Below are 23508 nucleotides of genomic sequence, written 5' to 3'. Positions count from 1 at the left end.
ATTTTGCAGTTTTCTAAAAGTTTAAATGAAAAGTCATGTTTTTACATACCTTTGAAGAGGAATCAGGATCCTTTCCACTAAGAAGACCTAATACTTGATTAAGACATGAAGAAAAGTGCTCATATCTAGGTTTAGAATAAAAATATACATCAAATGATAATTATAAAATTGATACATCAAAAGGGATTTATCTACAAGATAAATATAAAATTTATGTGTATTTTCTTTCATCTGTTTATTTGGGCTTCTAAAATAGAACACACTCCTGTAAAGTTTATACTTAAAACGTCATATACCTTACAATTATGATATACATAAATTGGCTGTGTCATTTATTAAAACACAGTGATTCATGTGGCAATAAATAAATCATTAAAATTTTCAGTGTCTCAATTGCTCTTTTTTTTAAGATTGTGTTCACTTTGTAAAAATTCAAAGGACAGAGGAATATCCTAATAAATTATACAGCTGCTTATTTATAAAGCACCTAAAATTGCCAGGCATTAAATTTGTCTCTGCAAATAAAGAAGTAAGGGGCAGCAACCCGCGTTACACAACTCCAAGAGGCATCGAGGTACCGCTAGCATTATATTCTATGTGACTGATGTATCCTAGATTTGGGAGATGGTGCTCTGACAGGGAGTTCACAGTCTGAAGATGACAGAAAGAGATAATACAAGGTAATATAAAATACAATGCTATAATGGAGGAATGTAGGGGACACTATGGAACAAAGAATATTGTCTCAGTATTAAACCCAGACTCGACTCTTAGAAACAAAAATAGAAGTTAGGCATATAAAAGAGAAAGTATTCTAGTCTTCCAGAGGGAATACTCTAGAGGAAATAGCACATGGATACATGAAAGGGCATTTCTAGTAAGCTGGAAGTTCTATTTATTGTCTGATATGCTTAGACAAAAAAACAAAATGTCTGAAGAAATAAGGTTGAGAGGTTGTTAGGGATCAGATTTTGAAGGGCTATACTGAGAATTTGGATATTCACCTTGAATGCAATGGTAGGTCAAAGATTTTAAAAGGGACATCTGGTTGAAGAAAAAGTTTTGAGCATATTTATAAGTTAAAGAAGAAGGGTCAACTGAACAGGAGACCCCGAAGAGAGAGGAGCAACTGCTTCAGAAAAGACAAAATGAGGCAATCCATAGAGTAATAGTACATATTTATGAATGAAACAGGATGAAACTAAGTAAGAATTTGGTATAAACATAGGTAAGTTTGTCCAGGGGCAAGGATTTCAGGGAGCTCCAATCAAATGGGGCTCCATTCAGATATTTATTTTCTGGGAAACAAAGATAAGGTCATCTTCTGCATAAAAGGTAGGAAGAGAAAAATAAAAAATTTCAAACATTGGCCAGGCCAGCAGCTCATGCCTGTAATCCCAGCACTTTGGGAGGCTGAAGCAGGTGGATCACTTGAGGTCAGGAGTTCAAGACTAGCCTGGCCAACATGGTGAAACCCCTTCTCTACTAAAAACACAAAAATTAGCTGGGCGTGGTGACGTGTGCCTGTAATCCCAGCTACTTGGGAGGCTGAGGCATGAGAATCACTTGAACCCAGGAGGTGGAGGTTGCAGTGAGCCAGGATCGCACCACTGCACTCCAGCCTGGGAAATAGAGTGAGACTCTGTCTCTAAATAAATAAATAAATAAATAAATATGAAAGATCCATTGCAGGAAATGAGAAAGCTGACAAGTAAATATAAGAGGTCTGGCCCAGGTAAAGTTGTGTGATTTTCTAAAGCTCTAATTAGTAACCATGCAGTTAAGTTAGACTTTGGAAGAGATTCAGGATTGGGTTATTATTCAATGGTGTACCAGATAAACAAGAGGAATTGCCAGAGGTGATTCTGGGATTCTATGATAGATAGAGTATAAAATAGATAATAGAACTGAGAGATTTACAGAAGAAATGATTAAGCAACCTCTTATTAATGCTAAACTGGATTATCTTTTAGTCTTCCGGACGAGGTTTATTCAAAAGAATTTTTCTGTTTACTATGAAGATGCTGAATAAGCACTATCTGGTGGGTAGAATAGATATACATGGATATTGGGAGAATCTCACAACAGATGAAGAGAAGGCAGGTCATGGGAAGGCACTCTGGAAGAAAAAGCTCACCTATCTAGAGATTCTTAAGAGAAGAAAAAGTGAAATGCTAAAGTGAATACTTCTTGGTTTTGCAAAGTATTAGCTGAGCCATATGAACAGTGGTCAAGTTTGCCCTAGTGCTTAGCTTTCATTAAAATAAAACTTATAGATTCTATGTTTCTTAAACATCAGGGACTGTGTCTTCACATCCTATTGCTGCTAAGTGCCTGATCATAGGTGGGGCTCAGTAAATGTTTTCTTATATGTGAAACTCTTTGAAACAATTTCAATTATTTCCTAATTTAGGATGACAAAGCAGCACAGGCCCCAGCAAAATTTAAGTTAGAACGCACAAAGGCCACAAGCTCGTTGGAAAACAATTACTACCTGATCTCAAAACATGAATGATCATACGGAATACACTGAGATAGAAAGGACATATGTTCCTATTTTACCTATGAAAAGAGGCACACACCAAAGGAAACATTATCCATTTTTATACAAAAAATAAAGACATAAACATAATGACATCAATGTTTCAACAGTTTCCTTTATTTATAATTTATGTAGAAATATTTATTTTTATTGTTCCTATAATAAAAATACTCTTTCAAATAATCATAATGCTACTTACATTTTAAAACTGGTTTTAAAATAAATTAGCCAAGATGTCTATATTTTGGAGAATGGCACAACCCTATTGATCTAAAGCAAAGACTGAAATACACACACAGACAATGACCTTGTTATACTTTCCATTTCAGTTCAGGAAAGAAAAAAGAGTGTGAGTAAACCATATCAAAACATTTTAGTCTACTGTGAATCAGTAGAATCCAAGTTTATTATATTTTAAGAAGACAATTTTGTTTATAACTAACACATCTTGGTTTAAAAAAAAAAAAGTTCTAAAATTGACTGAAGTGAGTCATACCTGGTGAGATAATCAGCAATTTTAGGATTCTTAAGGAGATCCATCAGTAGGTCAACTGAATACTTTCTAGTTAGAGTGCCATCACCGTTTATGAGAATATTAAATATTAGTTGAAAAGTCTGATGAATGTTTCGAGCATGGAATAGCTTAAGGACAAATTAGAAAAAGCATATTAGACAAAAAATTAAGTTGACACCATCCTAAAAGGTAAAAATAAAAAAGTCTCAATGACTTTTAAAATATCAGACTATAAACTTCAGAATAAATTTGAAAAATTTTATTTACCTTTTCCCCCACCTCTTCATTTAATGTCAAACTGGATAATATTGAAAGTGCAAACACAACCACAGTTAAACTACTATGGGCCAACAAGGTGATAAGAGTTCGATAAAAAGATTTCACATTACTCTGAGGAAAAAAAAAGTTAAAAAATAAATTAGAATTATAAATTTTATGTTTTGGTTTAAAAAGTATATCCTGCACAGAGTGGGCAAACTTTTATTAAACATCATTATCAACTCTATTAAATGATTGTTGCATTTAAAAGATAAATGTTCTACAGGAGAAATTTAGATCAGAGATAAATTTAAATTCAAAAATTGTTATAAACAGAGTACCTACAGAAAAAAATTATTTGGTAAATGTGTGCAAATGAGTTGGAGATAAATATTTCCAAACTTTTGTCACCTTAGAACAAATAATTCAATGATGGTAAATCAGGATGTCAATTCTAATAAAGGGACACATGCAGAGTGGAAACAAAAGAGCTACCTTAAATACTGCAGGAAAAGTTGTTTAGCATTTGTGTTAACAAAAGAACTGTAATGAGGAACTCTCATAACTGTGGTGGAAGCAAAAAAAATTCAGCAAATTTAAGAATTTGTTTTACGTTACACACCGTGGAGCAGCAATTAACTTTGCCATACTTGCTGATTAACTTTAGATTTAAGAGATCACTGCAGGTGTGAGCGAGATGGGTAGTTTCGTATATTGCTGACGGTTATATAGATAGACACAATCTTGGTGAAGAGCAGTTTCTACACATGAAACTATCAGCAAATGTTTATTCTTCCTTATATTTAAGTGTTTCCTAAATATGAACATATGAACTTTTTTTTCAATTCAGAAATTGAAAAACACACAATACACACACACACACACACACACACACACACACACACAGTAACTCCACCTCCAAAGTAAGACCAGGGCAGAAATATGTAGCATTTGAACAAGTGAGATACTAAATTTAAAATCGAATGGGTAATGCTGAATAGCACAGCAGGGAAATTGTTCACAAAGCACCTTAAAGAATCAGTGACTTGCTTGATTTAATATACTTTTTTTTCTTTTTAGGATGGAGTCTTACTCTGTCGCCAGGCTGGAGTACAGTGGCACGATCTCGGCTCACTCCAACCTCCACCTCCCAGGTTCAAGCGATTCCCCTGCCTCAGCTTCCCAAGTAGCTGGGACTACAGGCGTGTGCCACCACGCCTGGCTAATTTTTTGTATTTTGGTAGAGACAAGGTTCACCATGTTGGCCAAGATGGTCTCGATCTCCTGACCTTGTGATCTGCCTGCCTCGGCCTCCAAAGTGCTGGGATTACAGGTGTGAGCCACCATGCCCGGCTGATTTAATAGACTTCTAAAAGTGATTCAGTTAAATTCATTTGTGTGTCTTCACTTATCACAAGTACTGTTGGTTCATACTGAGCACTTAACTCATGAATCTTTCTGGTGGGGTTGCCGTTGATTTTGTGGAAACCCAAGACTGAGATAAATGGGACAGCCAGTGATGTGCCTCCCTTCTAAGAGCACAAAATAATTTAGTAATTCTTGTACTACTCAATGTAATAAATAATGAGATGCCATGCTAAGGAAAACTTTTAGAAATAAGTGTTTGCATTAACCCTTAACACACAGTCTTCAATACAACATACACGAAGGCTGAAGGGCTTCAAGTTATTTATATGTCAATCTGACTCTTAATTTTGATGGGTCATCCGATAAGACACAGAATCCTTGTTCAAATTTGTTTTAAAGAAAAAGATAAATACAATTTTCTTTAAGCAGAGAATCTACCATAAAACAAGAAACACTGAAAAGAAATAAACTCCTTACCAATGTCTTTATGTGTGTTTGAACAGAAAGATTGTGCCGACAAAGATTTGCCAATAATCCTAGACAAGGCATTTTTAACTCATCTTCAGAAGATTGACTGTTGTTTTACGTTGGTGTTTTGTTTAAAGAAAAAATAGTAAAAGAAAAAAAGCATTAACATTATTCTAAGTCAAAATGATATAGTTAAGTTTATACATTTCAATTCCCTTTTACACGCAAAAAAAAAAACAAAAAACAAACAAACAAAAAAACTAACATAAGAAGCCAGGGAAGCTCTGAATAGTATTGATCATTTATCTCTTGTTTTAAAACCAAATTACCCTATTCAATTCCATCATGAAAACATGGAAATAACTGTCAGCGTGGACCATGTGCTGTTTCATCAGTATATTTTCCTACAATAACTACACAATTTTCAGTTTCGGTAATTTTTTTCTGGCCAAATCAATTCAGTCCATAAATTTTTCTTATGAAAATTAAAGTTGCTTTACAATTTTTTTTTCCTTTTTACATTTTTTCACCAACGAATGAGGTCACATACTTTTACAACTTTTGATCCTTAAAATCATCTGGGCAGAACAAATAAGAATCGGAGTCTCACTCAGTTTACATAGTTAGAAAATGTTATCTAAGAAAAATTGATCTACCACGTGGTTGTAATTTAAAAATAAACAAATAGACTATTTGGTTTTATGTTTGATTGCATACTCACATGTGATCTATCAGGAACGTAATTAATTCATCTATATTGGCACCAGAATAGAAAATTTTGACATTATATGTTAACTTCTGTAGAAGTTGAATGCACTGAGAATAAGAAAATAGTTATAAATATAAAGATATAAAAACATTGCCTGCTTAAAATAATGGACTATCAGGAACATTCTGAGCATGTCCTTTTCCATTTCCTAAAACATTTTTTTTTAAAAACACATGTAAAGTAATGTAAGAACCTTAGGGCTCTTCTCTCAATTCACACATTTCTATGTATTCTGTCTCAGAGCATGGTTATCAACCTTGTTCATTTAGTTATCTTAAACTTGAATGTAGGTTGAAACACACATGTAGTCCACCAATTAGAAGACACCCTTCTTCACATTTTATCATCTCTAAAACTGCATGTCAATTTAATTTGTGATGTTTTTCTTTCTTACAATTGATGACATTTTAGAGTCAATGAAATATGAAGAGCTTTGAATCTATATTAAATAGACTCCATCTACAGCTTTAATTTTTGTAGAACGTTTCCTCCACAGATTGAGACTAGATGCCAACTCACATTACAATTTTAATATAAATAGCTTATGTCTCAAAACACAGACATCTGTGTTTATAAATCAAAGCAGTTATAATATAGATTTGTTTTTCTTCAATAATGGTGATAGAAATGGATAAGCTCCTCTTTTCTAGAAACATTTAAATTGTAGTATGTGTGCAACCAGCTTTTAATGAGATGAACTGTGCCTAATCATGTAGTATTTATTATATAGCATATATACACTGTAAGTCAGCAGTTTATGACAGAAATGATCAATTTTGATCTGACAATAAGGAAAGGGGAATATACTGTGTGGGTGTGTATACCTGCAAAAACACCGAATCAGTGTGGCTGCTCCGACAAACCACTCCCGCCAGTACACTATTCAGATTATATGTATTCTGAAGACAATCTCTGGTTTCAATGTCTACAGCTGTAAGTTAAAATAAAATAGCACAAAATATATCATTTTCTTAAAAGGTTTTCGCAGACAATTCATACAGAATTTATTTCATATGAATTTATCATTAAAAAAGGTATGATATGGCTATTTTCTTATTTTCTTTATGATAACCCTCCAATTCAGAAATTCAAATGATTTCTCTATGTAAAATAAACTAGTATCAAAGAAAAAACTTGTTTACACATTTGTAGCAAGCTTTTTCTTTGATACTAATTTATTTTAGTATCAAATTAAAATCATTTACTTTGAATATTAAAAGATTATCACTTTATGGTATATTTACACAATGGAATACTATTTGGCCATATAAAAGAATGCATGCCATTTGCAGCAACACGGATGGAACTGAAGGCCATTAGGTTAAGTGAAATAAGCCAGACACAGAAAGAAAAATATTGCATGTATTCATTCATGTGCAGGAGCTAAAAAAGTTGATCTCATGGAAGTGGTGAATGACAGTTACCAGAGGCTGGGAAGAATATGGGTGAGTGCGTGGTGGTGGGAGGTGTGAGGGGGAGCTGTTAGCGGCGCAGATGAAGACAGATTGATTAGTGGATATAAACACACAATCAGATGGTATAAGTTCTAATGTTTGATAGTAGAGTAAGGTGACTATAATTAACAATGTATTGTATATTTCAAAATAAGACTTGAAATGTTCTAAATATATGGAAATGACAAATCCTCATTTGTGATGGATATCCTAAATACCCTGAATTGATCATCACATACTTTATGCAGGTAACAAAATATCATATGTACCCCATAAGTTTGTATCAATATTATGTATCTGTGAAAAAATTAATTTAAAAAGATTATCATTTCAATTTTTCTGTAAACCTCAAATGCTTCTAAAGTATAAACGTTGGAAGTGACTGGCATATTCATTCAAACTGGTGGTGGAGGTTAGAAGTGGGAGAATCTTTTCGGAAAGCAATTTAGTAACGGTTATCAAATTTTAGAATGATCTAGAAATTCTAATGGAATTTATCTAATAGAAACACACTAATATTTGAGCAAAATTACATAGAATGTTCACTGCACTATTGATTCCAATAGCAAAAACTTAAAGAAAGTTGAGTGTCCACTATTAGGGGAATAGTTGAATAAATTACAGTACCCTGTAATTATGACACTAGGCAGCTATTAAAGATACTGATACGGAAAGAAACATCTGGTGCTCCACAACACCATTTGTGCTGAAAACAACCAATTAAAGATCCAAAAGTATTGTTTTGTTACAGCACAGAAAAATACCTGCAAAGAAACATGTCAAACCATTAAATGAGATTATATCCTCAAAGCTGAAAAGATGAGGGCTGGTGGTAATGGGTACAGGCTCATCCCATTTTACTCTATGTCTGGGCTGTCTAATTTGGTAGCCACTAGCCTTCATGTGGCTATTTAAATTTAGATTAATTAAAATTAAAGATTCAGTTCCTTAGTCCATTACCCACACTTCGAATGCTTAATAGCTCCATGTGGCTAGTGGCTGCTATATTGGATAACACAGTTTTAAAACCATTCTGTCACTGAAGAAAGTTTATTGGACAATGCTGCTCTGTGTTAATACTATTGGATCACTAGAATTTTTTAAACTATGCATATATTATTATTATAATCACATAAAGAAATATTCCCACCGCCCTGCCCCAAATTGGAGTAAAGTGACCACTAAATGAACATTTAAAAACTAAAGAAATGGGGGAAAAGATAGAAAACGCAACATCAGTACTTTTACCCTTTAGTTCTAAATTCAATGTAATCTATCACAGAAGGATGATTCTTTGATCAGTAGCTATGACTTTCTCAGTGTCAAAAGATTCACAATGCACACTAGACTGAGAAGTCTTTGAAGGTGAATCATTCTTTAGGAGATTCTATAACTAAGCCTGCACTTTAAAATATGGTTCATACATCTTCCAAAAACTAAAAAGGAGAAATTAAATGCATTACCTAGTTGAGACAGCAAACCAATAATACTTAAGATCAGTGAAGCACTTATGTTGGGGTCTTCAAGTAGCTCTACAAGGCAACTCAAGCATTCACTTGTTAATATCTGATTTGATGTAAATAGTCGTGTGAGTTTCTGTCCAGAAATTACCTATAAAATAGTAATCAAAATGTGTTGGTTAAGCGATGGCAATTTTCATCTCTTCTCCATTTCAAATAAAAAACTCAGTTCCCTCAAAGTGCCACTGCTACCTTCCCAATTTAAAAAATTCACACATGCTGTGAAAAATTCACCCCTGCCTAGATTACCCATCAACTTACCTAATCCCTCCCTCCCTAGCTAAAGTAATCATTTGGATCTCAGTTTGAAATAATTTCCACCAGGAAGCTTTTCTTAGCTTCTTATACCATCTCAGTTAGGTCTGCCTATTATACTATCCTATAGTACATTATATTTGTATTTCCTAAGTTAGCAAACTTTTGAGTTCCTAGCAGTATTTCTCCTTCACACTACATTGAACATGCGATGACAGCATAGCCTACAAATCTGTACTCTAGTACCAATATATTTACTATGCAAATAAATTCTAGTACATTCTACATACTTTGAGGGAGGAGAATGAAAAATGAAGCCCAGAGGGTAGCTATGGGATTATTACTTCTGCTTCTTCCCAAAGACAATAGGTGAGCTCAGAAGTTAAGGGATTACAAAGAAGGAAGTGAAAAGTGAATCTTTTTTTAAGTAGCCAGGCAAGGCATTGAAAAATTTTATTTCTGATTATTCCACTGTTTTTTTTACTTTCTTGTAATCTATAAGCCACATACACTCATGCACAGACACACACACACACACACACACACACACACACACACACACACAGAGTGAGAGAAAGAAGAGAGGAGGTAAAGCTGGAACTAAAGGCCAAAAGCAGTTGTCACAAAGCATGAATTTTCAACATACTTTATAGATGTATTTATTACAAAGCATATCTTTTCCACCAAGATGGAAAAACCATTAGTTAACCTGAGAATAAGACTAACTCTGTCCTGAATACTTATTTTAATAAGATCAAGCCTAAGCAGGCTGCTTTAGCATCCCTCTAATCTTTCCTTTCTGTATCCTCCCTTTATTCTCTCACCTACATCAGTTTTTCTTCTAAAGCTTTGCTGATAAGAGTTTCACACTATCTGTTCCCAAGGAGTGTTTTAACATTACTAAAGTAAAAGTCTATAAGAGAAAAAATAAGTCCAAATATGAAAGTGCAGACACCAGTAACAGATATTCTGGGGTAGGAAATACTGTGGGCATTGCCCTGTTGCTTATTTATAAATCTAGCTCTCCAGAATAAGACATTTTCTGTTTTAAAAATGATTCTCTACAGGATTGGTCCTGTATCTCAATAACATAAATTGTCTAACATGTAATAATTATATGCACTAGGTAAAATAAAAATTGCTTTACAAGTTTTCCCTTTACTTATACTGAATGTCTTAATACAAAGATAATTTATTTTAATAATAACTAATACTTATATAGCACTTACTCTGGCCTAGGCATCGATCTAGGCACTTTACATATATGAACTCTTTTCATCTTCATAATAACTCTATAAGGTAGGTACCACTATTTTGTTTTGCAGATGAGTAAACTGAGGCACACACTGATAGTAAAGAAGCACAACTGGAATTCATATCTAGGCAGCTTGGTTCCTGAATTCATGCTTTTAATCACTACACAAAATTAGTGCTATGAAACACCATCATTAAAAATCGGATTAGCTCAGCTTTGCCAGTCATCAAACATTCAAAGCCTACACTCTGCATGGGGCTATAAAGTGTGGGAGAAGTACAGAAGAATGAATAATCTCCTTTCACATGATACCTATCTCTCTTTGCATACTCAGATCTTGCTCTCATGAAGTCTGCACAAAGACATTCACCATTAAAAATACAAATACTGTTAACCAAAATGGTTAAAATTAAGAAATACGAAAACATCAAGGGTTGCTGTGGATGACTGATGGCAAATTTCACATATCGCTAGTGGGAAGATAAAATGGCATATTTCAGAAAATCGTTTGGCAGTTTCAACTAAAACGGAACATATGCCTACCCAATGCTCTAACAATTCTACTCTTAAGTATATAAATGTGTGCATATATCCACAAAAAATGTATGTCTACAACAACTTTATTCTTAATTCCACCCAGAAATGTAAACAACCCAAATGCCTATCAACAGGAAAGTGTATGTAAAATGTGGTACACTTATACAACAGAATTCTACACATCAATAATAAAAAAAAAATGTGGTACATGTGCAACATGAATTTCACAGATTATATTGAGCGGAAAAGGCCAGACACAAGAGTACATATTGTATGAGTCTACTTACCCGAACCTTATGTGAAGGGGCAATGAAGAAACCCTATGGGGCTAGAAATGTTCTGTATCATGATACAGGTGGTAGCTACTCTACCTGTATGTTAGCTACCAATATGGTAGCTACGGTACCTATATATTAAAAACTATCAAACTCTTCACTTAAGATTAATGCGCTTTATGCTCTGTATGTATTTTATCTCTTAATTATAAAAAGTCCTTTGTAGTAGTAACCTGAAGCCAGTGCTCTTCATATATTTGCAACAATGGTAGAAGAGTTTTCTGTAAACCCCTTGAAAGTTTAGGAATACAGTAAAGGCCCTATCCCATATTTTGTTTAAATCTCTCTTTTTTTTTTTTTTGTTTTTTGTTTTTGAGACGGAGTCTCACTCTGTCATCCATGTTGGAGTGCAGTGGTGCGATCTCGACTTACGCAACCTCAGTCTCCCGAGTTCAAGCGATTCTCCAGCCTCAGCCTCCCGAGTAGCTGGGACAACAGAGAGACGCCACGCCCAGGTAATTTTTGTACTTTTAGTAGAGACGGGATTTCGCCATGTTGGTCAGGCTGGTCTCAAACTCCCAACCTCAGGTGATCCGCTCGCCTCGGCCTCCCAAAGTGCTGGGATTACAGGTGTAAGCCACTGTGCCTGGCCTTAAATCTCTTTCAATGCACAACCTACCTGCTTATTCAAAGAAAGGTAATGCTTCAGAATAGCACACAAAATGCTTAACTCACAATTTTTAAATTAAACTGACTGCCCTGCTTATTCTGAGGCTTCTGGAGCCTATGCTAATTCAGAAGCAAAGCCTTAAGCATTCAACAGCTAACACCTTAATTATTAGGTTTGCAGGCACTTCTTAAAGCAAAGAATGAAAAAGAGAAAACAAATGTACTTAGGAGATGGGCACCTGAAGTAGGGAAAAGAGGAGCACCAGTGAAGCTCAAGAAAAGACAGACACATTTAATACAACAGCAGCTTCACTAACAGCTGTTGTTGCTCTACTTCTGGAAATCATTTTTTTCCTGTAATATTTTACAAATTTTTGGCACATTAGTCTTTTATCATAGGGTTAATATAACAAATACAATATATTTTAAAATCATGTTCAATTCTACCTTAACAGAGGAAAGCTCTGACACAGAGTTAAAATAAGCCTTAATTGAGCTTTAAAAAAATTAAACTGAGGTCAATGTTAGTTTGAATTCCGTAAATGCAAAACAAATGACAGCAGAAGATTAAGATCCTAAAACAAACGGAATCGTCTGGACACATATCACTAGAATAGAAAAAAAGGCAATTCAGCATTCTAAGATTAAAAAACTGTAAGCAATGTATTTTGGTAAAGAAAAAGGATTACGCTTACTAGGAAGGGGAAGTGCTTCTTAAGGTTGAAATAACGTTTTTCAAGTTTGAGTTCAACCCGAGTTCAAATAAGAGCAGTAAGCAACAAATTCAATTATAGATTACCGAAGGGCAAAACCAAGTTTTAATCATGACTTTCCGTCACTGAGAATAGTTGTGTATCGAGGGCTTGGTTTCGTAGAAAAACCAAAACTAGAAGCAAAGGAAAAGATAAAGTTCCGAGCTTTTTCCGTTACCTACTCGAAATAACCTAAACTTCCCAAACTTTTGCCCCACTCCCGCTTTTCCTAGAGCCTTCAGTGAGCGCTCCTGCCTCTCGCTGCGGCCAGCGGAACCCCGACACTCACTCGCCCTTACCAGTACGAAAAGACAACAGAGGGATCGAAGGACTGTCCTTTCTTTCCCAGGCTGGAGCTTCCACTCCTCCGCCTCACTGTGAAATAAGAGTTGCTAGGGGGAGCCCTATCTATCCTCCACCCCAGAGCCTCTCACCTCCAAGTGCCGCAAAAGCTGAGTAGCGTTCGCCTCTGACTTCACGGCTTTGTACTGACTGACAGTCAGGAGCAAGGACTTCAAGCAGGCAGCGGAGTCCATCGCACCGGCCGCGGCCCGGCTTACGGACCACCACCGCCCAGCGTGCGCCGGCCTTTAGCTTTCGCCGCGCTTTTTTTTGATTTTTTTCGGCCCCACCCCCTCGCTCCCAGAAGCTTCCGGATCCGGTCGGGCTCCGGAAGTCCCTAGGCACCCTGGGGGACCGTTTTCGGTGACGGCCGGGGTGGGCCAGGGGTCGAGGTGTTTTGTGGGTCCGGGACGGAGGTTGGGAGCTGCCCCTGCTAACCCACCCTCGTCTGAGAGGCCGCGAGGTTTCCGCTTGAGATCCCGTGAAGGCGAGAAATCTCGCGATTTCTCGGGAGAGGAATCGGTTAGGCGGAGGGTGTTTCCTCGTTCAGCTGTGTGCTCTGATTTCGTACGCTTCCTCGTCCTTCGTGTTGGATGGCCAGTTTTTCGTTTCTGCGTCATCCTCTACCTGAGAAATGGTCGCTTGCCCCTAGTCTAGACACGGTGAGGAGCTCTGAGGAGAAGAATCTTTGGGCCCTAGATTTTGAGGCGGCCGGGGAGGGGCCTCGTTTTTAAATCTCTCCTACACCCGCCCCTTCTGCCCAGGGATGGTAGTTTCTCAGAGTCAGCCTATTGGCATTATGCGGCGAATTAGTCATGCCCTGACCATAGTATTTGTCACATTTATTCGAGAAGACTACCTCCTGCTGACCCTGGGCCAGGTATTGCTCCGGAGGGTGTTCTCGTTAGCGTCAGTTTTTGTAAGTGAAGGTGTCTGTTTCTCTCTGGCATGATTGATTGTTTTATAATTCTCGATGTCTACAAAAATGGCACTATTATTTGCGTTTTTTAATCGGAGATAGCTTAATATTATTGCATGTGTATATAATGAAGCGAGTCAGTTACTGGTTTTGGAGCTTTTTGCTTAATATTTCCTAACGTCGAATAAAGCTTTAAAAACCAGGATGTAGAAATTGTAAGAATAGGGTACATTTCCATTTAATTAAATCGTTTATCAGAAATCGTGTTTTTTCACTTCAAAAAACATTTTTTGAATTACTAGATTTTTGAAGACAGGTTTGGTGTTTTGGTTTTGTTTTTTATAAAAGTTTAAAACTTAATTTGAAAGATAAAAATAATTTAACCAGTTGGGACATTAATGTAAAAATCTTTGGGTAGCTTATGTGTTCATTTATGCTTTCATTCATTCCGTAAACAATTACAGAGCGTGTAACATGGGTTAGAAACTGCCAGTCAGGGAACAGAGATGAAGATAATATCCCCTGCTGCGAGGGAACTGTCTAGTAAGGGAAACATACAAAATAGTACTTTTGAAATTCACCACATAAATGAGAGGCACCATGCAGTAACATGCAGCAGTGGTAAAGTGTAGAGAGCCAGGTTGCTTACAGATTCTAGCTCCACCTTTGACGATGTGACTCTAGGCAAGTTCTCACTGCTGCAGAATCTTCATTAGGTAAAATCTGGCCAAGAGAAATACCTGGTTCATAGGACTGTTCATTCAATAAGTAATTCATTGAGAATCTACAATGTGCTAAGCACTTTTCTAGACACAATAGACTCAGTGAAAAAAACAAAAATACTACGGGCATGCAACTTACAATCTGGTAGGGAACCAAATAATACACGCAATAAATAAGTAAGGAAAATGATATAAAGAGAAAAATAGACGTTATTACTCTAGAATAATGTTGGTAATTGATAAGGGAAATGGGAAGGTCAGGATAGACCTCATTAAGAAAGCAACATTTGGGGAAATGCTTCAAGGAATTGAGAAAGGGAGCCGTATTCTATGGGAAAAGGCATAGAATAGATAGAGGAAATGGCAAAGAAAGACCCTAAAGTGGGTTACTGTATGCCAGAAACAAGGATGCCATGTGGCTAGTGTAGAAAGAACGAGGAGGAGAGGAGTAGAGATGAGGTCCTATACGGTCTTGGAGATGGTTAAAAAATGAATTAATGTAGTGTCAGCTGTCATCTGGCATAATTAAGTTCTCAGTGTTACAGTCAGTTTCTCATTGGCAAATGAAATGATCAGAGTTTGATAGTGTTAGACTTTTCATCTGCAGTGGTGTGTCAGCATCGTCCCCATTCAGAGCCCCAGGGTAACGTGCAGAGCTGCGTGCTATCAGTGCCATCTTTGTTGGATTTTGACTTAAGCAGTCATACAAATTTTGTATTCTCTTCTGTAATTAATATCAAATGTCTTTCTCAAAAAATCTTCACCAAAATTGATGTTGTAAGTTTAGTAAGATGTATGATTTCTAGCTGTGATAAGTCTTGACATTTTTAATCAGAGATACTTGCATATCCTAATTTGAGAAACACCGATCCATACTTTTAGGCCTCAAAAAGGGAAGAAAAGGAGCAGGAGACAAGGAGCAGTGGCTCACGCCTTTAATTTCCAGTTTTTTGGGAGACTAAGGCAGGAGGACCTTGAACCCAGGAGTTGGAGCCAGCCTAGGCAACATAGTGAAATGCCATCTCTACAAAAAATGAAAAAATTATCCGGGCATGGGTATGCTCACTTGTAGTCCTAGCTACTCTGGAGGCTGAGTTGGGGGGATCGCTTGAGGCTGCAGTGAGTGTGATTGTGCCACTGCACTGTAGCCTGGGTGGCAGAGTGAGACCCTGTCAAAAAAAAAAAAAAGAGATGAGTCTGGGTCTCAATGACCAAAGGCCTTATTAGCCTTAAACTTGGACTCCATCCTGAAGTCCACGGCAATCTCTGGTTTTAAACTGGCACCTGGTCTAGTCAGGTTTGTTTTTAGATTGATTACTCTGGCAGCTGAATGAACTATGATTTTGGGGAGGACAAGACTGGAAAGAGGGACAGTAATTTTCTGGAGCCTTCTAAAGGATAACCAGGATAATTGAGGTGGAGATAGAAAAGAGGTGACATATTTGAGAAGTATATATGAAGTAAAATAGGTAGGATTTGGTGACTGATAGTGGATGTGAGGCGTGAAGAGAGGGATGAGTGTAGCAGATACTAAGTTTTTAGGTTGGATGAATGAGAAGATACAGATACTGCTGAGTTAGTTAATAGAAAGTATTAAGGGTATGCCAGGCGTAGTGGCTTATGCCTTTTATCCCAGCACTTTGGGAGGCTGAGGCAGGAGGATCTCTTGAGCCCAGGAGTTCAAGACCAGCTTGGGCAATATGGTGAAACCTCATCTCTACTAAAAATACAGAAAATTAGCTGGGTGTGGGTGGTGCATGCCTGTAGTCCCAGCTACTCAGGAGGCTGTCGTGGGAGGAACACCTGAACCTGGGAAGTCAAGGCTGCAGTAAGCCATGTTTGCCCCACTGCACTCCAGCCTGGGCAATGTGGGCAACAGGAGGGAGACCCTGTCTCAAAAAAAAAAAAAAAAGTATTCAGGGTATATTTTATGTTCAATGAGATTTTATATAGTTTGTCATACTGTCTTGTTCCACTCTTATTATGTTTATTTCTCATTGCGTTTATTCTAATAGAGATTGGTTTACTTAGACTTTCTACCTATATATCATCTGCAAATAATTACCTTACCTCTTCCAGTATTTGTTGTCTTACATTATTGCATTAGTGTAAGCTCCAAAATATGGAAAATCATGTTAACTTTGAACAGCTTTTTTACATTACTTAATGAGAATGAACAGTGTTTTAACACTTAGTATAATTTGTGCTGTTGGCTTTTGATACTCGTCATGTTTAAGAGATTGGCTTTTATATCTGTTTCATTCTAAAAAATGTCTGCCAAAAATTATCCAGTTTTCACATTTGTATATTTTATTTTTCACTTTAAAATTATAACACAGTGGATTATGTTGCCTTTTTGTTCTTGGGATAATAATAGTTTACACTTATTGAGCATTTGCCATGTGCCAAGCACTGTCCTAAGGACTTTCTACTTCCCTATCTAATCTTTATAACAACCCCATGCTGTAGGAACTATTATGATCTCCATTCTGGAGAGCAGTTTGTCTGAAAGGGACAGAGGAAGGGGAAGTAATTTGCCCGAGGTCGCATAGACGGTAGTAACAATCCTATGTTTTTGTATGCTTCCGGTTTTGATTTGCTGGTATTTTATTCAGGATTTTATTATATACCTGTTCATAAGTGAGCATTTTCACTAATATTTTTCTTTATTCTTACATCAAATTTGAATTATATGTTACCATTGAAAAAGAAATTGGAAGTGTTTCATCTTTTTTTATGCTATGGGATAATAAGAATCATAGAAATTATCTGATCGGTGTAGGCCCTACACAGCTGTCCTGTAAAATCATTAAGCTTGATAGCTTATTTAGTGGTAGATGGTAGAAATTTAGGAAATATTTGAATTTCTTTCTTTCTTTCTTTTTTTTTTTTTTGATAGGGTTTCACTCTGTTGCCCAGGCTGGAGTGCAGTGGCATCATCACAGCTCATTGCAGCCTTGACCTCCCCGGGCTTATCTTCCCACTTCATCCTCCCTGGGACCACAGGCATGCCCCACTATGCCTGGCTAATTTTTCTATTTTTTGTAGAGATGGGGTTTCACCATGTTGCCCACGCTGGTCTCGAACTCCTGGTCTCGAGTGATCCGCTCGCCTCAGCTTCCTAAAGTCCTGGGATTATAAGCATGAGCTACCATGCCTGACCTTGAATTTCTAGTATAGTTATGGATCTGATCATTTATTCAGGCTTTCCTTAATTTTAGATATAGAGTTTTTTAGCATAATAATTGTTTCTCTGTATTAAAAATTTACCGATAAAAAGTTGCATTCAGTATTCCAGTAATTCTCTTAATCTCAGTAGTTTTAAATTTCCATTTTCATTCTAATGTTATCTATATTTTTTTCTTAGTTGGGCTTTCCAAGGGTTTGTCCATTTTATTCAGCTTTTCAAGAACCAACTTTCATTTTATTAATTCTCATTTTTTTGATTTCAGAATCACTACTGTTGTCTTTGTTAATTTCATCCGTATACATTCATCTTTTATTTACTTTATTGTTTTTCTAGGTTTTTAAAAGTTGAAGTCTTAGTACATCTAGGTTTTTAAAAGTTGAAGTCTTAGGACATCTCTCTCTCTCTCTCTCTCTCTGTCTCCCCCCCGTCTCTCCTTTTCTCTCTCTCTCTCTCTCTATGTATATACCCTCTCTCTCTATATATATGTGTGTATATATATATATGTGTATATGTATATATATATATATAACTTTTAAGTTTGGGGTACATGTGCAGGTTTGTTACATAGGTAAACTTGTGTCATGGGAGTTTGTTGTACAGATGACTTCATCACCCAGGTTTTAAGCCTAGTACCCGTTAGTTATTTTTCCTAATCCTCTTTCTCCTCCCACCCTCTGCCCTCCGTGCCCTCCGATAGTGCCCAGTGTGTGTTGTTCCCCTGTATGTGTCTATGTGTTCTTTTCATTTAGCTCCCATTTATGAGTAAGAATATGCGGTATTTGGTTTTCTTGCATTAATTTGCTAAGGATAATGGCCTTCAGATCCATGCATGTTCCTGAAAAGGACATGATCTCGTTCTTTTTTATAGCTGCATTCCTTAGTATATTTTTAAATAAAAATCGTTTATTTTATGCCATGTATTTTATATTTTGGTTTTGTTTTGTGTTTTTTTCTTCACAGCAGAAAGTAAAAGCTAATAGACCAAAACCTTTTAAAAAGACAGTAGCTAAAGTAAACATCTCCATTTCACTTAAAAAATGTATAATAATTTTAACCAGTCAGGTAAATACATTTTTAAATGCTAAGTCATTTATTCATCAAATGTTTATTGAATGCCAGTTCTTTTTCAAAGAGATTAGATTTTGTTGGTGAAATAGACAAACCAGAATAAGTACTATTAAGAGAAATAGAATACTGTGGAAACACGTGGTATTTTTTAGGGTAAAATATTAAGTATCCACTTCCTTCATTCTTCAAAGATTGGCATAAAATTTCTCTTCGTGATTTTGTTGTTGTTGTTGTTGTTGTTTTGTAGGGGAGACAGCATCTCACTTGGTTGCCCAGACTGGAGTGCAGTGGCATATTAATAGCTTATTGCAGCCTCCAGCTCCTGGGCTCAAGCAATCCTCCCACTTTAGCCTCTGAGTAGCTGGGACTACAGGCATGCACCACCACACCTGCCTAATTTTTAAATTTTTTTTAGAGACAGGGTCTTGCTATGTTGCCTAGGCTGAACTCAATCTGCTGGCCTCAAGCAATCCTGCCTTAGCCTTCCAAAGTGCTGGAATTACAGACATGAGCCACCACACCCACATGTAAATTTTTATTACTGTCTGTACTTTAGATTTTGCATAGATATTTTCCATAATTTATAGTTTGAGAAACACACCTGATGGAAGTAAATAACACTTGCTCGGCATCTTGTAACTCAAATTTAGGGCTATCTAGCTCCTTTATTTCTTCTGGAAAAATCTAGAAAGAACATACTGTCTTCTATCCTGAATACATAATCTCTAGTAACCAGGGTTTAAGTAATAGTAGATGAATTAGGCTGAGTGAAGACTTGAATTATAGTTTTGACAGAACTGCAGAGTTTGCAGAATACTAAGTTTTGTAATATGGGAATTATACCAGGGGTGTGAACACAGGGCTAATTGTTCATTCATTCATCTCCTGTATATTTAATGAACACTTGATGCTAGGTCCATTTCTAGGTTCTGGGGATACAGCAATGAATCAAATAGACAAAAATTTCTGCCCAAGTTGTTTTTTTATAATGGGGGATATAGACAATAAGGCATATAAGTAAAATTACATGAATGATAGCAGTAAGTGTTAGGGAGTGAAAAAAAGGAGGAGGAATAGGAAGTATCAGTCAGGATAAGGTGTTACAATTTTAGATAGGATGGAGTGCTAATTGATGTATGCCAAATAACAAATCACCTCAAAACACAGTGGTTGAGACCATGAGCATTTATTTCTTGCCCACAGATTTGTGGTTGACTGCAGTTTGTCTGCTCCAGGCCTGATTTGACTGAGTGGCTGTGCTTCAGCTTTTTCGTGGAGAGGGGCAGATACCTGGATTTCTATTTAGGTTATGTTGTGATGTTAGACATCCAGGAGAGATTGAGTAGGCTATCAAATTATTGGTAGTTAAAGGAGTGGTCAGGGTTGGAGATAGAAATTGAAAGCCTTGAGACTAAATAATATGGACCAAGTATGGATAGAAAAGACATTTTAGGACTGAACTCCCAGATAGTTAAGTATTTAGAGGTTGGAGAAGTGTGGAGGAACTGGCAAAGGAGACACAAGTTAACTGCAAGAAGACACAGGTTCTGTCTTGACCCCATGGTTGTCTACAGGTACCAGTTTTACTTGTAGCATATGAGCTGCCTCTTCACTTCTAAAGGAGAATTTTAGGTTGGCCAAGAAGGCTGTTACAATTTACACACGGGCTTCCTCTTTACATCTGCCTTCAGAGGCCTTGAGGTGTGCAGAAGGGTGGGTGAGTTCATTTTTTAAAGCAATATTGAGTGCTTAACGTGTGCCAGGTGCTATTCTAGGCACCAAGGAATGAAAACAAAGTTTTCCTAACTTCATGGAGCTTACATTCTAGTGGGGACATGAAGCCAAATCTAAAACTGAGGGATTATTCAGTAGACATAAACAGCTGGTAGAACAGAAGTTTCATTGGCCCAGTTTCCAAAGCATGAAGTCAGAAATCCTGCAGTAGAAAATTGGCAGAGGTCTAGGCATGGGGTCATTTAGATAACCGTGCACCCCATATAGCTAAAATAATTCAAATGCTAATATTAATCTGATTCTACCCCTTATGCAGTCAGGAAACTAAGTGTATGATTAGTGTCAACTCATATTTTTCAGAAATGTTACCTTTGTCACAAAGCCAGAAAATCTAAAAAAAATTAATTCTCCTTTTACAATTATTTTTCCTGTTTTCTTTCACAAGTATCAAGTATTACAGCTAAACTCTAAATGATTTGCCCAACCATAAAGTTAACTTTCACTTTTCAAACAGTTTCTGCTTTTTCTTTTTATACATTTCACAGCATTCAACTTTAGGTTAAGAGTACAAGGTTTGAATATTTTGGATATATATTCCCCCATTTTCATATCTTATACCACATCTCAAATCTAATCACATCTATCCCAGAATAAGAATGTTGCCTTGCCTTTTTTTTTTTAACGCAAGTACTATCCATTGTTTCTGAATCCAGTGTTAAGTATAAGTAAAGATGAGTATAAGTAAAGATGAAAGTGATATACTTTTAAGTTAAGGAACAGTAATCCTGGTAACTACTATTTCTTGAAGACCTATCTTCAAGATAGGTGCAGAGCATGGGTCTTTGCTTATCTCACTTTTAAATTTCTGGTCTTTCAAAAAATAAATACTATCAGGCTTATGAAATGAGTGGATATCTATTCCCTCAATTAAAATGTGAAGCCGTTTTCAAAGACAGTAGTGTCCAAAGTACAGTATGCACACCTCAGGGGATATGTGAAACTGTCTGTTGAGGTGTGGGAACAAATATTAAAACGTTTTTTATTTGCTTTTATTTCATTTTTTATGTTATAATAATTATGCCTGCATATAATTTATTAGTGAATTGATATTCTTATATTTTCAGTATATTCTCAGATCTTTTACTGTTTTAGGGCTATGTGATCAAAAAAGTTTGGAGATTTCATTTTTAAAAATCTTTAACTTTGAGAGATCATTTAGCCAGGTGTGAACTATTGTCCATTTCCTTGTTTATTTCAGTACCATGTATAATATCTGAATTGTTTTATTGAAAAACCCTTGGCAAACACTAGTGTGACTAGTGACTATGAAGTAGTAGGCTGGCATGATTAATAACTTTTATAGTATTACTAAGAATGTGTAAATAGTTTCATTTCTGAGTATGCGTATGTGCATATTATCTAGTCCAGCTCATAATTATACATTAAGCATATAAAAAATTAAATATGGTACTAGAAGTAATGGGACATGGAAGAAAATAGAATTGCAGTTGGTAAAATTTGGGCATGAATTTCTGCTCTTACTGATTTATTAGCTATGAGAACTCTATAAGCCTCAGTTTCTTAATTTTTAAAACTTATTACAATAATGTTTATCTTCCATAGTTGTGTAAAGATCAGATGTTTATTCAAGGTGCATAGCTTAGAGCTTGGCACATAGGAGCTGATGAAAATTAAGCTTATTTTCAATGCAACCCAAGGTAATACACTCAGATAATATTATATGAAAAGAAACTCTTCATAACCAAAAGTTTGCTCTGCCTTCTTACCTACACCCTTCTTACAAATGTATGCTTTTCTGAGATAACAATGAGTTGCCAATTTTCTTACATGGGGTGAAGCAAGCTGGAGGTGGATAGGGCAAGCTTTCATTGGTGGTGGTAGAGGCAAGTACATGAAAGAAGTATTCCCATTCCCTATTTGATTACCATCTCTGCGTGTGTTATGTCTCAGGATTCTCCCTTCTTTTCTCATTATTATCTAACAACTATAATGACAACATAATATTTTTAAATTGCTGAAAATATTCCACCTTTGGAGTATGTGCTTAGGGGTAGCATATGCTTCTTCCAGTGGTTTCTAGCTACGTTTCTGAAGAGTGTGGTTTTAGCAGTGCCATCTGTAAATATTTGAAACTGATGGCTTGTTTAGTATCTGGACAGTTTTTCAGGTAAATCCTAACCTGTGTATATTCATTGTAGGCACATTCCAACTATTCAAAACAAATTAATATGTATACTATAGGTTTACCTGTATAAGTCCAAAAGTAACTAATTGAATAGATTTGAATAGAATTTAAAACCTGCTTAAGACAAGATGTTAATTTTGCTTTAGGAAAGGATGTTTCCTATGTTGGCAGATTTGTAACAAGGGGTGGTGAGTATACATTATAAGGCTCTTATTTCCTTTTTTAAGCAGATATATTGCTAACAGTGATCTTTGCAAAGTGGCAAGAGCTAATATAAACAGTGATCTTTTGGGATAGAAAATATCTTCCAGTTTCTGATAACTTTTGCAAAGATTTTTCCACCATCATCCATCAGTTCTGGAGTTTGACTAAGCAAACTCTATATTCTTTGGGGGCAAATAATATTTTAGCTACTGGTGTCTAGGTGTATTTATTTTGTAGCTTTACCAGGAAGTTAAACAAATTCAAAAATGGAGAAATTAACAGTAAATTATAAAACCAAGTAATCAGTATATTTTGTTCATACTAATTATTGCTAATACAAAATAATGGTGCAGCTTGTTAACTTGTTATTCTTTGAGTCTAACCTAATGGCCTCAGCCATTTTTGTCTGCACAGAGCTCACTAACATACGAGAAATAAAGACTTTCATAGTGCTGTAACCACAGAACAACTGCACAGTGGACCGAAT

General features: G+C 36.1%; 2 protein-coding genes across 14 annotated transcripts in view; one reads left to right on the top strand and one right to left on the bottom strand.

Moving 5' to 3' along the window:
- The window catches only part of CIP2A (cellular inhibitor of PP2A), a 39808-nt gene extending 26611 nt beyond the window's left edge, over positions 1–13197 (bottom strand). Inside the window, exons 1-8 of one of the 3 annotated variants that reach the window (XM_002813319.6) lie at positions 13071–13197; positions 8837–8984; positions 6744–6850; positions 5872–5966; positions 5160–5256; positions 3324–3446; positions 3039–3184; positions 50–125 (exon numbers count right to left, since the gene is read on the bottom strand). In XM_002813319.6, coding sequence (XP_002813365.2) covers positions 50–125; positions 3039–3184; positions 3324–3446; positions 5160–5256; positions 5872–5966; positions 6744–6850; positions 8837–8984; positions 13071–13172 — 894 coding nt within the window. In that variant the 5' untranslated portion in view covers positions 13173–13197. Of the gene's footprint in view, positions 1–49; positions 126–3038; positions 3185–3323; positions 3447–5159; positions 5257–5871; positions 5967–6743; positions 6851–8836; positions 8985–12935; positions 13044–13070 lie in introns of those variants that run through there. The other 2 variants (XM_063721797.1, XM_002813321.6) reach the window with 2 other exon arrangements.
- A 93-nt stretch (positions 13198–13290) lies between these two features.
- DZIP3 (DAZ interacting zinc finger protein 3) overlaps positions 13291–23508 on the top strand; it is a 102820-nt gene continuing 92602 nt past the window's right edge. For 3 of the 11 annotated variants that reach the window (XR_008523609.2, XM_054551553.2, XM_024244599.3), the window contains exon 1: positions 13502–13640. The gene's annotated coding sequence lies outside the window, so the exon portion shown is untranslated. Of the gene's footprint in view, positions 13641–13733; positions 13898–23508 lie in introns of those variants that run through there. The other 8 variants (XM_063721794.1, XM_054551555.2, XM_054551556.2 and 5 more) reach the window with 7 other exon arrangements.

Source organism: Pongo abelii, chromosome 2 (assembly GCF_028885655.2).
Source record: "Pongo abelii isolate AG06213 chromosome 2, NHGRI_mPonAbe1-v2.0_pri, whole genome shotgun sequence".
Taxonomy (NCBI): domain Eukaryota; kingdom Metazoa; phylum Chordata; class Mammalia; order Primates; family Hominidae; genus Pongo; species Pongo abelii.
The sequence above is the reverse complement of the archived record's forward strand: the minus strand, read 5'-3'. Positions and strand labels throughout refer to the sequence as shown.